The 14,528-nt window shown below is 35.2% G+C and overlaps 1 protein-coding gene and 1 non-coding gene across 3 annotated transcripts in view; both read left to right on the top strand.

Annotated features, from left to right (window-relative positions):
• Positions 1-14,528, top strand: part of TRAK2 (trafficking kinesin protein 2) — a 63,431-nt gene that overhangs the window by 27,257 nt on the left and 21,646 nt on the right. For both annotated transcript variants that reach the window (XM_038585355.1, XM_038585356.1), the window contains 2 exons: positions 5,655-5,849; positions 12,460-12,536. In XM_038585355.1, coding sequence (XP_038441283.1) covers positions 5,655-5,849; positions 12,460-12,536 — 272 coding nt within the window. The remainder of the gene's footprint in view (positions 1-5,654; positions 5,850-12,459; positions 12,537-14,528) is intronic.
• Positions 12,608-12,715, top strand: LOC119867982. The gene has a single exon (XR_005385477.1). It is a non-coding gene; the product is annotated as a U6 spliceosomal RNA (small nuclear RNA).

Here is a 14,528-nt window from a genome sequence, read left to right as displayed (position 1 = left end):
GTCATATATTTACATACAGATTTACCAGTTCTGTCAGTTTTTATCTCTTTTTGTAGAGTGAACTCTGCATTTTGTGTCCTTTTTGCCTGAGGAAGTTTAATATTTCTTGTACTATAGGTCAGCTGGCAATATGCTTGTCTGAAAAAAGTCTTTTTTCACCTTTAATGAAAGCTGTTTTCAGTATAGAGTTCTGTGATGACTTTTTATATATTTTAATAGCATTCTATTGTCATCTATTTTGCATTGCTTCTGATGAGTTTATTCTTGTCTTTGTTCCCTCAAATGTAATGTTTCCTTTGTCTTTCTCTCTGCTTTTTACATATTCTCTTGGGTTTTCTTTGTGTTATCCTGCTTAGAGTAGAGCTTCTTTGAACTATGGATTTATAGTTTTAATTAAATTTGCAAGATTTCAGCCATTATTCCTTCAAATAATCTTTTAGCTCTGTCTCTCTCCTCTTCTGTGGCTCCAATTGCATATACATTAGACTGTTTGATACAGAAATCACTGATGACCTGTTCATTTTTTTCCCCAGTTTTTTTTCTCTATGCTTCATTTTAGATAGTTTACATTACTATGTCTTCATGTCTACTGCTGTTTTTTTCTTCTGGAGAATGTCTAATCTGTTAATGTTATCCAGTGAGTTTTTCAATTTAGATATCGTACTCTACTTCTACTTGGGTTTTATAAAGATTGATATAGCTTCTGTTCTCTTTTCATCAAGTTTATGTTTTCCTTTTCAATCCTTGAGCATATTAATAATAGCTGTTTTTAAGTTGTTTACTTTGTCATTATTGGGCCTATTCCTATTGACTCATTTTACTACTGGTAATGGATTACAGTTCGCTTATTCTTTGCATATTTAGTAAATGCTGAATATTTTGAATGTCACATTGTTAGATATTTAGATTTTTTTTGTCTTCCTTGGAAGACTTAAAATCTGTTCTGACAGATCCTTAAGTTACTTGCTAATAAGGTCCATCCTTTTGAGGCTTATTTTTAATCTTTGTAATGGAGTTCTCTAGGTCACACTTTAGATCATACTGTACTATGCTTTCTTCTAGCATTAATTTAATCCTGCTAAGAGAAGCCATGACCTTTCTAAGATGTTTACTAATTATCCCAAATATTCATAAAGTTTCTCTCCAATGGCTAGCTAGATGAAATTCAGACCTCTGTTAGTCTTGTATAGGAGAGTGACATAATGTAGATGTGAAGAAGTAGAGGAAAATTTGAGTGTAATGAGGCCAGAACAATTTTGAGGCTCTTCAAGAGAAGCAAGAGGAATCCTTGAATCTAAATAGACACAATGTAGCTAAAAAGAAGTAGACATGTGGAGGGAACATTTGGAAGTTAAAAAGTCATCAAGGAAGTTGTTAAGACTGGATAATCAGGAGAGTAGTAAATAGTACATTATCAAAAATACAAAAGCAAATAGAAGGAGCTAGTCAAGGATATTTAATCTTAAACCTTAAGTGTATATGTGTTTTTAAAAGTAACTTTGTGAGTAGGGAATTGGTAACCTTGAATTTTCTCAGAATTTCATTAATGCATCTTAAAAGACAATTTCTAATTTATGTGGTTAGCAATTTTGTTAAACAAACATGTTGTGGGGTGAAGAGGAGTTGATAGGAAGAGAAACCGCAATAAAGATTTTTCCCCTAACGTCAAGAACATGGCAAGGATGTCCACTATCACACCACTGCTGTTCAACAAAGTACTAGAAGTCTTAGCCTCAACAATCAGACAACAAAAAGAAAAAAAGGCATCCATATCAGCAAAGAAGTCAAACTCTCACTCTTTGCAGATGACATGACACTGTATATGGAAAACCCAAGACTCCACCCCAAAACTGCTAGAACTCACATAGCAATTCAATAAAATGGCAGGATATAAAATCAATACACAGAAATCAGTTGCATTTCTGTACACTGAGACTGAAGAAAGAAAAATTTAGGAGTCAGTCCCACTTACAATTGCACCAAAAACCATAAGATACCTAGAAATAAACCTAACTAAAGACGCAAAGGATCTGTATGCAGAAAACTGTAGAACATTCATGAAAGACATTGAGGAAGACACAAAGAAATGGAAAAACATTCCATGCTCATGGGCTGGAAGAACAAATAATGTTAAAACATCTATGCTACCTAGAGCATCTATACATTCAATACAATCCCTATCAAAATACCATCAACTTATTTCACAGAGTTGTAATAAATAATCCTAAAATTTGTATGGAACCAGAAAAGACCCCCAAATAGCCAAAGGAATGTTGAAAAAGAAAACCAAAACTGAGAGCATCACAATTCCGGACTTCAAGCTCTATTGAAGTGCATGGTACTGGCACAAAGACAGACACATAAATCAGTGGGACAGAATAGAGAACCCAGAAATGGATCCTCTGGGATGAGGATGAGGATGAGATCCTCAACTCTATGGTCAACTAATCTTCAACAAAGCAGGAAAGAATATCCAATGGAAGAAAGACAGTTTCTTCGAACAAATGATGCTGGGAAAATTGGACAGCTGCATGCAGAAGAAGGAAACTGGACCAGTTCCCCACCCCATATACAAAAATAGACTCAAAATGGATAAAAGACCTAAATTTGAGACAGAAATTTGTCAAAATCCTAGAGGAGAACACAGGCAACAACCGCTTTGACCTCAGCCACAACAAATTCTTGCTAGACATGTTTCCAAAGGCAAGGGAAGCAAAGACAAAAATGAACTATTGGGACTTCATCAAGATGAAAACTTTTTTTTTTTAAGATGAAAACTTTTGCACAGCAAAAGAAACAGTCAACAAAACCAAAAGACAACTGACACAACAAGGGAAGATATTTGCAGTGACATATCAGATAAAGGACTAGTATTGAAAATCTATAAAGAATTTACCAAACTCAACACCCAAAGAACAAATAATCCAATCAAGAAATGGGCAGAAGACAGGAGCAGATGTTCCTCCAAAGAAGGCATACAAATGGCCAACAGATAAATGAAAAAATGCTCAACCTCACTTGGCCTCAAGGAAATACAAATCAAAACCACAGAGATAGTACCTCACACCAACCAGAATGGCCAGAATGAACAAGTCAGGGAACAACAGATGTTGTCAAGGATGTGGAGAAAGGGGGAACCTTCTTACACTATTGGTGGGAATGTAAGCTGGTGTGGCCATTCTGGAAAACAGTATGGAGGTTCCTCAAAAAGTTGAAAATAGAGCTACCCTAAGATCCATTGTACTACTAGGTGTTTACCCCAAAGATATAAATATAGTGATCTGAAGGGGCACCTGAACCCCCATGTGTATAGCAACAATGTCCACAAGAGCTCAGATGTCCATCAACAGATGAATGGATAAAGAAGATTTGGTGTATATATATATATATATGAAAGGGACTACTTCTCAGCCATTAAAAAAAAAAATAGAAATCTTGCCATTTGCAATGACATGGATGGGAACTAGAGGATATTATGCTGAGTGAAATAAGTCAATCAGAGAAAGACAATTATCATATGATCTCACTCATATGTGGAATTTAAGAAATAAAACAGACGGGCACCTGAGTGGCTCAGTGGTTGAGCGTCTGCCTTTGGCTCAGATGGTGATCCTGGGGTGCTGGGATCTAGTCCCACATCAAGCTCCCTGTATGGAGCCTGCCTCTCTCTCTGTGTGTCTCATGAATAAATAAATAAAATTTAAAAAAAAATAAAACAGAGGATCATAGGGGAAGAGTGGAGAAAGTAAAGCAAGACAAAATCAGAGGGGGAGACAAACCATAAGAGATTCTTCGTCATAGGAAACAAACAGGGTCATTGGAGGGGAGGGAATAGGGGGATGGGGTAAATGGGTGATGGACATTAGGGAGGGCATGTGATGTAATGAGCACTGGGTATTATATAAAACTGATAAATCACTGATCTCTATCTCTGAAACCAATAATGCATTATATGTTAATTAATTGAATTTAAATAAAATTAAAAAAATAAAATGTCATTTACACTAAAGATTTGTTAAGCAATTAAAAAGAAAGAGGTATCCTCTAAAAAATAAAAGACAATCTCTAGGAAATAAAAATTCTTTTAATGGATGTTAAATTTTGTTTCCTGAATTGCTCACAACCTATTTTTAGCTCTGCATGTATTTATAGTCAACTTCTTTTCTTCAAAGTATTACACTGACAATCTTGTATGTGATATATTTATAGCAGGAAAAATTTGGATGATCACATGGAATTTGTAATAATAAATATGGTTGTGTTTTAGGGCTTTTAAAAAGACCTGCTAAAGGTTGAGAGCTTCTTTAGAACCATATCTAAGATTTTAAATGTACCTCATCTTTGTAATTATGAAGTCATTGCTTGTCCTGGGTAAAGATGGGGGATGTGATATTGTCAGCTTAGTGTTGTATATGATTTAATAAAGTGTCATTGTTAAGGTCAAGTAGTAGAAATTTACTCTTTTAAGATATGGTTTTTAAAAATGAACTTTGTTGGGATGCCTGGGTGGCTCAGCGGTTTAGCTCCTGCCTTCAGCCCAGGGCATGATCCTGGAGTCTCGGGATCAGGTCCCACATCGGGTTCCCTGCATGGAGACTGCTTCTCCCTCTGCCTGTGTCTCTGCCTCTCTCTCTCTCTCTCTCTCTCTCTCTCTCTATCTGTCTATCTCTCTGTGTCTCTCATGAATAAATAAATCTTTTTTTTTTTTAAAGAACTTTGTTGTTGTTTGCCAGAGTTAGAATATGTTTCTTTGTACTACCCACAAAGGAAATACCAGATCTCTTTATAAAGTGTGAGGGTTGATATGACATCCTGTATTTTCTCTATTCTAGGCATGTCAAAAGGGTAAATTTACTTTTTTTGCAAACTGCTGAATTTGGGAAGTGTTAAATGATATGCAGTATTTGGAACAGGAAGCCAAGAGCAAACACATAAAGCAGAAAAGCCAAGTGTGTTCAGAGATGTGTATGCAGGAGGTAGCCAGAGGTGTGTGGCTGAGAGGGTAGTGACGTGAAAGGTATTCAGGACTTCAAAGGTACCACATCTTCAAAATAAAAATGATAAAGTACTTATTCTAGTACTGGTGCTGGAACACTGTGCTGAAATGTTAACATTACTGGTTAACATTTAACCAATAAATGTTAATTTTTTATATCTAGCTACTGTGAGAATATACCAAAGTGCATTTTTCCAAATTTTGAAGAATCCTCCCACAGAGTTCAAAATCTGTTATTAAAGAGTATGTTACTTTATTCCTTTTGAATTAGCTATTTTCTGTTGGTTGCTTGGTGTTGCCTTTTTCCCCCCAAGCATATACGTTATTTAAGGTCGGCTCTCTTTTAAGCAACACTAAATAGACTGATAAGGAGGAAATTTGTTCAAATTCATTTTAATTTTTAAAAACATAGTTATATTTATCAAGCAGTATATTTTTAAATTCATGGTATTATTTTCACTATAAAAGTTTTCATATCAAAGAAACAGAAAGGCCAACTATAGTATCAATATATATTAATAAAAATGACTGGAGAAATTCTCCTGACTACCATTTCTTTGGTTACCCTACTTTTGCAAACTAATTTCACTTGATGTTTTCTCTGTAGCCTAATAAATTGAAATATACTGGATTCATTTACATGGAATCTCCTTTTTAGATGTCTGCTCCAATGAGGATCTCCCTGAAGTTGAGCTGGTGAGTCTGCTAGAAGAACAGCTGCCCCAGTATAAGCTAAGAGTAGACTCTCTCTTTTTATATGAAAATCAAGACTGGACTCGGTCTCCACACCAGCAGCATCATGCGTCTGATGCCCTCTCTCCAGTCCTTGCTGAAGAGACTTTCCATTATATGAGTGAGTATTTTTTATCCTTTTAGAGTTTGTCCATTGAAATAAAGATCCTAAGTATCTTGGTGTCGACTTTTAAAGCATTTGGTATCCCTAGCCGTTGTTTAGCGTATACGTGCTTTAACTCAAACTGGTTTCATGACGCAAAGAGATGATCTGTGTTATGTCTAGATGCAGCCGGTTTGTCATTCTTATGACACTGAGTGTTTGTGGTTGCAAGCAATACTCGGATGTTTCCATTTCTCCTTTCTTTTATTTGATACTTTTCTCAGACTAAGTAGAAAAAGGAACTTTAAAAAAAAAGTAGTTGAAATTTTAAGTTAAAATTGTAATATCCCTTTATATCTTAAAACATGTGTTATCCTAGTAGTTTGATATCTGGAACCATCTTACTTTATTACATTTCCTGTTAAACACAGTCACAGGAACTAGGTCAGTCATTTAGAAGCATAGTTTTTAGATACATAAATAGTTTTAATAATTAAAGTCTGGAGATCTTTTTGCTTTTGACCTCATTCCAAACATCTGTTTTCAGGCTGAGCTAACTTTTTTTTTTATTCATTCACTATAAAAATGTGTGCATAGTAGCTATTTGGATAGATAATAAAAATCTGTAAGTTCAACATTGATGTTTGTAAAATTCTTTTCATTTGAATTATATATGACATTGCATCAGTTCCTAGACATTTTCCCAGTGAGTGCTTCAGTGTCTTTAATGATTGTTGTGAAATACTAATTTTAATAGTAATCCTTAACTTGCTTTTAATAGTAGGTTTCCTAGAAAGAGGTTACTTACTGCTCAGGGGGGAAAATTGTAAACATTGAATTGCAATATCAAGAAACCCAAATAAAACTGTTTCTGCCTCAATAATTCTTGTAAGTAGCTGAATATTAAAATAAAGCTCTTAAATTTGAAAGTTTTCTTAACTTTCAAATTTGAGAAGTTGCTTGCTTGAGATTTTCCGGGGTTTTTTTCCCATATCTCTTTGTTCTATGATTTTTAGATTTGTGAGAAGAAAATTCAAACTGAAATCTCATCAGGATAAATTTATTAGTTCCTGTCATTATTTTGATACAGTGGCACAGAAAGTGCCCCTTTAGTTTACTTTTTGTTTGTCGTATATGCCACTAGAGGATGGAACTATAGCTAGAAAGCTATCTTAGATCATAATTTCATGGAGTTACTTTTAGGAAGAATTTTAAGTAAAAATAAACTTCTTTTGAAAATAAATGATAATCAAATTCTAAAATATTTGGTTTTCAGGACTTTATACAAAAGTTCAAGGAAGCAATTTAAAACTTAAGATTAATAAGATGTTATAGATTCATACTTCCAGGGTCCAGAAAACTGTCCTATTCCTTTGGTCTAAAGGTACTATTTTCACTTCAACAATTTGAAAATTGAACTCTATAAGATATACTTAAGATCATGAAGCAAGTAAGCTAGGATTGATTATAATTGGTACACTAATGCTTAATCTCTGTATTGTACTTAAAATTTCAATGTCATTTTAAAGGTATCAATTCTTTGGTTAACAGTTCACTCAAATACAAATAAACTTTATTATGAATTTGCATCTTATGAATGTAAAAGATAAGTGATTTACTTTATTTAGCAAATAAATGTGTGTTTTAAAAGGCAAGATACAAAACATTCTCGGACCCTTTCCAACAGTTTTCTATCCTTTTGAAATATCAGGACCTGTGGTTCTGAATGATTATTATGTACCCTGACAAGCCATCCTAGGGTTTAGCTCCCTGGTACTACTTCAGCCTCTTCTTATCCCTACTTCCCTCACATACCAGGAGATAGTCGTTCTCCTTAAAATGAATTTTTACAACTATTAAAAAGAGGTGGCACAGGCAGAGGCACTTTCTCTCTTACATAACACAAAGAAGTTGAAAGAGCTGTGAAAAGAAAAATAAATTTAGAAGGAAACATGGGCAGGGTTTTGGGTTGGGAGCCTACCTCCCATGGATGAAAGGATACCGGATATTCTCTGAAGCCCCCACCAAACCAGAAAGAGATTGTTTACTTTTAAAATAGAACATTTGAGAGCAGTGGGTGGGTCAAAAAAAATTCCATCCTACTCCCTGCCATATATAAAATTTAAGATATTCAAAGAACAGATCATTTCAGGATTTTCTTAATTTTATTAAGATAGAAACCCAAGAATGAGCTGTGGGGGTGAGCAATGCGGTCAGAGCACATCATAACAGAAGGTACCATTTGTTCGCGTAAAGGCTAAAAATAGAAGTCTGATCTGCCTTTCAGGGTATTTTTTTATTTGGGAATAAGGGATCGCCTGTACCCTTTATAAATGCATAAGAAAAAAGGGTCGGGGGTTGGAGGCAATGTTTAGTCTCTTAAGTTTTAGTCTCTTTAGTTTCATCACTTGGGAACTTGTTAGAAATACAAATTCTTGGGCCTCCACCCCAGATCTACAGAATCAGAAATTCTGGGAGTGGGGCAGAGCAGTCCATGTTTTAACAAGTCCTCCTGATACTGATGGCACACTACGATCTGAGAACCATCAGTATAAAGCATTGTCAACCAAAGTTATATGGCCGTTCTTAGTGATGTTAATTGAAGAATTTAAGGAATTACAGAGGGTTTAAAATTTGGGAGAGAAATACAGTTATAGAAATAATTACTTCTGGTTATACTTTTCCTCAAAGTCTGCCCTCAAAAATTACTACTTTATACTGGCAGGAAAAGAAATATAACTGATGATGTTCAGAAAGCATCAACCATAAATCATATCATGAGGTTAGCATTTTTATATTTCCTCTCAACCAATTACACAAAATAATTTAGATACCCCAAGACATCTATTGAGTATTATCCATGGCAGAATTGAGAAAATTGTCTCACTCAAATCATTATGTGTAGGGCTTAATTCTCTCCAGGAGCCCTGTTGAGGAAGGCCTGTCCTAGACAGTTTATATCATCAGACACCTTCTTTTTCTTCTCAGTTCTTTTGAAGGCAGTTTTTTATATTGCAGAAATATTCTCTGTATTATAGCAGCAAGAGCAGCCGTCACTTCTTTGGGGTTAAAACCGTAAGACTTGTCTAGTTACCAGGAGCTCTTGTGGCTTTTACTATGCCACATGGGTGGTGTGTGTTTCGGTTTGGGTTTTTGTTGCCTTGTTTTTTATTTTTTGCTGAGAGTTGGAGAGATTAGAAGCCTTTTTCAATTTCAGTAATTGTAGTAAAAACTTGAGATCTTGAAAAGGGGCACATAAGAGAACTATCAAATACCATCCTATATAAATTACGGATATCAAAATGGATTAACATTGGCTCTTCCCATCCTGAAAAAATGTGAGATTGAGTTGCCGATATGAAATTATGCAGAATTAGAACTTAAAGTAAGAATTAGAAAGGATTTATGTATATTCTACCCCCCCACCCCGTATTTTTTCAGGAACATCAGATTCCCCAAATCTTACACCAAAAATGTTGAACATTAATTAATAACCTTTGAAAATCAACTTGCAAGGATTGTTCTGTAAAGATGTTAATCATCTCTCCTAATATATAAAAATTTTTTAAGAGTTAGGAGTTTTGAGTCTGTAAACAAGGGACAGGACACTGCTAATTTCTGTACTACATTTTATTTTTATAAAATTTTAACAGCTGAGAACTGAAGGGAAAATTTTTTTATTTATTTTAACAGCTGAGAACTGAAGGGAAAATAAGATTTGATAGAATTGATTATAATAAAATCAGTCTGCTTGGCTCTGCATTTGTGGTTACAGAATTACAGTGAAGAATTAGTCTCTCACTTTGGAAGCATTTAGTCACAATGCCTAAATGCCAAGAGAACATTTAAGAGCTTTGCCCTGAGTACTTTTGGAATCTTCCCAAGCAGCCTATCTGCCAGAAGCACTGTTGAGGAAGAGAAGACAGAACTGATTAGACTGCAGAGAGAAATTCATTGCATTTTTATATGCTTTGTGACTGACACACATTGCTTGAGCTGCTCTGTGCAATTGAGGTGGCTCAGCCTTTGGGGCTCGGTAGCATATAGACTCTTTGACATAAAACAAAACTGGAGAACTCTGGTTGCATTATCTAACTTCTTTGCCATAATATATCTTTAAGCATTTGAAAATTCATTTTTGCTTTTTGAAATCTCTGAAAAGAGCGGCTATTTTTCTAATGCAAAGATAACATTTATTCTTCATGGAAAATAAGCAAAAGACTGAAAAGAAAACAAAAGATCAACTATAATCCCTGCCCAGAGATAACCACTATTAACATTTAAATGTGTATCCTTCCAGCCTCTCTCCTATATTTATATGTATAAGTTATGCTCACAATTTTAAAAAACTGGGATCTGTGTTGTCCTATAACCTGCATTCACAGATGGATACCGGTTATTTCATCAGATAAAGGCCTTCTGATCTTGGTGGAACAGTGAAAGAAAGAGCAGAATGGTGCAAAGAGCCTATTACTGAGAATGAGCAGCCCAAAGTTTTTATATGACCTTGTGAGATAGGAGTTCTTATCACCTCATTATTATCCTCACTATTGTTAGTTTCTCCTCACTAAAACATGTTTTATTCTAAACAGTTCTTTTCTGTATGATGGTGTCCTTTATTTTCTTTTCACTTCTTCATGAACAACTTGTAGCTCACAGCTCTTTATTACATTCTTAATTTACTGGTTTTACTTCAAAATAAATTTACCACTTCACCTTCAACTCTGGTTGATCCTGTAATATAAACTATGTTAATAATATATTGTTTCAGTTAGTTTTATAAAAACAAACCGAGTCTCTAGGATTCCTGGTTCTTGCTTCGAGTGTTACCTCTGAATTGGTAGTTTCAATTGCTAGCTCCACACCAGAACACTTGGGCATCTTTTACTGTGTGTGCCCTGGGGTTCCAACAAATCAATTAGAGTGTAGAGATGATACCCATCTCTTTTCTGCCTTTTGGCTAAAATCAGGTGTAGAGATGAGACCCACTGCCTTAGGTAGTAACATTTGGGTTTGTAACCATTGGGTGGTTTTCTGTAATTAATTTAGAACATAGATAGGATTTAATTTTTTTCTTTTGGTCTCATCTTATTGAGACTGGAAGTAGTGGAGACCTCACACTCTAAATAAATTGTGAAGATTCCTTTGGCCCAAAACCCTGTTTCCATTATCCCTGTGGTTAAATTACGGAGCCAGTTTTTCTACTTGTAAATATAAATCCTTTGGGGGTAAAAATGGTTTATCCAGATCTCTTTAGTTTTCCATCTCCTATTACTATCAGCTCAGCACTTTGTTTTACTTTTAGCTAGGAATAAGACTGTCGTTAATAATTAAGTTCTAGGTGATTCCCAGATTCATTTCAAGCATTTTTGCTAGGAAGAAAATAAAAAGCTCAAATAAAAGTAAAAAATGTCTCAGGGTGTCTTTTGGGTGACCTCAATGTTAAGATGGGACTAAGGAACTACAGGTGACTTAAATAATAATGTCTGCTGCCAGTACAGTGCATTATTTACAGAGAATTTTAAATCAGGGCTATTTCATACCTACCAGCTGTGTTTAAAGAATAGTGACTATAAACAAACAAACAAACAAAAAGAGTAGTGACTATAAACAGTTAATATGACACTTAGCAATAAATACTGCTGATATAGAATTACCGTATTTCATCCTCCTAATGATCCTGTGAGATGAGTGGTATCACCTCCATATGATGGAATAGGAGTTTAAGAAGGGCTAAATTCTCTCAAATTTGTAATTTAGCTTTTTTGCTTTAAAGCCTCTTAGTTTTTCACACTTCAGGGCAAACTAATAATAAAATAATAAAATCAATCTAAGTCAAACACAGATCCATTTTATGTTGTGTACTCTAACATTAAAAGTATGCATCATTAGCTTAAAAAGGTATTGCTTATTGTGACTGGAGTCATTAGGGTCATACGAGGCATTCTCTTTGGAGCTATATTATGCAGTGCATTGACAGTTCCTGAACTTAATGCAGAAATACTGGACTTAAATTATGCAAGTAATAGTATACAGTTTATATTATAGCAGAGGTCTAGATATGATGGAAATTTTCATAAAGGGTTTTCAATTAAGCAAAAGAAGATTATGCTTCATAACAGAACTGCAAAAGTCCTACAAGTCCGTTACTTATTTATTCATATTAGTTCATGTGATAGATGATCACAGGTATTTAAGATAATTACAACAGAATTCTAATTAAATATATTTGTAATAGCATAATCCCTCATTAATTTGTCCCTCAGGAATTTTAATTTAGGGCATAAAACAATTGGTGATTTAATCCATTCTTTAGGCCTGCAGTCTCTAGTGAGAGTACACCAAATTTCTAATCTTAAAGAGGGAGGAGGAGATACTCAGGAAGTGGTTATCTTATGATCATTTGATAACTTTCTTAATTCACTGTATGATGTACATTTTGTTTGTAAGAATTGATCTATTTCATGAGTGTCTAATACATAAACATTTCTTCTTTCACATATATTTTTATTCTCCTGAATGGGATTTTGTAAAAGCCTGAGTTTGTTGCTAACTTGTAAATTTTATGAATATTTAAAAGTTTCTGTTATCTCTAAATACTATAAACAGTTGTTTTGAACTGTCTCAGTTCTAGGCACAGACAGGGTGGAGCAGATGACCAAAACTTACAATGATATCGACATGGTTACACACCTCCTGGCAGAGGTAAGAATATATCTTTTTTTCTCTAGTACAGAAAGCTAAACCTTGACAATCATTTAAAATCTATCAAGTTTGTGCTCACTTAGACAGCACATATACTAAAATTGCAGTGATACAGAGAAGGTTAGCATGGCCCATGCGCAAGGATGACACATAAAATCTATCAAGTTTGCAGATCAAATGAAAAACAGTGATGTCTGTGTTCTGGGTTATTTTGTATTATAAGATTGTTATAAGTGGACTGGCATTCCAAAGTAGGATGGTTCCTGAAGTTTATTGTCAGGAAGTTTCAGAGGGTTTAATTTTTGTTGTTGCTGTTATGATGGTGCTGGCTTCCCCATCCTAGAAAGCTATCTTTAAAAAAATTGTGGGGCTCCTGGATGGCTCAGTCAGTTAAGCCTCTGCCTTCGGCTCAAGTCATGATCCCAGAGTCTTAGGATTGAGTTCTGCATCAGGCTCCCTGCTCAGCCAGGAGCCTGCCTCTCCCTCTCCTCTGCCCCTCCCTCCTTGTGCATGCTTGCTCTCGCTCCCTTCTCTCAAATAAAAAAAAATTTTTTTTTAAAGTTTGTGTGTGTGTATGTGTGTGTGTGTGTGTGTGTGTGTTTACATAAACCCTTGCTATTATCCTGGAGCAAAGCTGTGCTTTGAAGAAGTAGGTCCGTGGCAGATCAATACCAGCAGTTTGCAGCATCTTCTTTTTTCTACTTTCAGTTTGGACTGTTATTTGAGTTCCATTTGTCCATGACATTTTTACTGTGTGTGGTAAATCTCTTCCAATTGGCATTCTTAGAATATCTCCTTATACTTCAACTACAATTGATCTTAAAGAAACTATCTTTCTCCTTGAAGAACCCCTCCCCTCTCCCTCTCAGCTCCCTAGACTGATTTTGTGTATGCCACGTAGGCTATATGGAAACTGAGATAAGTGGGCCCTGAAAATTTGGAGATAATTTATCCACCTGGTTTCATGTGTTATAAAGTAAAAGGATAGAAGCTTAATTTTATTTACAGTGATGATTAAGTGGAACACATCCATGCTCATATATAAGGCAGCTAGAGGTATATTGACTGTTTTCATCCTACAGAATACAATCCTCACCACTATCACATAGGTGGGATTCCTACACCCTTGCTAAGTATCACCATTTATGTAGAAGGAGTAGCTCTTGCTTTGCTTGGCTTTACTCTAGGCCTCCCTGCATCATTACCACTGACTTTTTTTTTTTTAACCACTGACTTCTTTAGACTCCTTTTTTTATGCTTTAGCAGAACCTATAGTCTCAAAACTTCTAGTCTGTTATCCCCTCTTTTTTATCTCACATTATCATTTTTGCAGCAGTTGACAATAGGGCTCTTGTTTATGCTTTCCTTTAAGCCTCTGATTGAATGCATAGAAACTCTATCCCAATTGGAACTGTTTTCAACATAATACTGTATCATTACCTTGCTTTTTTTTTTTTTTTTTTAATTTTTATTTATTTATGATAGTCACAGAGAGAGAGAGAGGCAGAGACTCAGGCAGAGAGAGAAGCAGGCTCCATGCACCGGGAGCCCGATGTGGGATTCGATCCCGGGTCTCCAGGATCGCGCCCTGGGCCAAAGGCAGGCACCAAACCGCTGCACCACCCAGGGATCCCCATTACCATGCTTAATAGACAAATGCATTCAACAAATATTTGTTGGGCTTTCATTATGTGCCAGCCCCTAGCCTCAGTTTGTAAAGGCTATATTGATTTTTTAATTCTCCCAAATCATAAGTTTAAAAATTGGGTTGCTTGATCCTAATTAATAAGGTGATCAATAAATCTCACTTGAAAAGAAATGCTCTCTTAAATCTATAACTGGTGGCCATCCATTTGATGAGCACATATTAAACACCACTTGTGTATCAGGCCTTGTGTTTATTTGTGATAGCTGGACATTAAAATGAATCTTGATGCTTTCTAGGACATTGCTTTTGAGTTTAGCAAAACTAAAGAATTTCTAAACTACCAT

Source organism: Canis lupus, chromosome 37 (genome assembly GCF_011100685.1).
Source record: "Canis lupus familiaris isolate Mischka breed German Shepherd chromosome 37, alternate assembly UU_Cfam_GSD_1.0, whole genome shotgun sequence".
NCBI lineage: Eukaryota > Metazoa > Chordata > Mammalia > Carnivora > Canidae > Canis > Canis lupus.
Note: the sequence above shows the minus strand (reverse complement) of the source record. Positions and strands in the feature narration are given on the sequence as shown.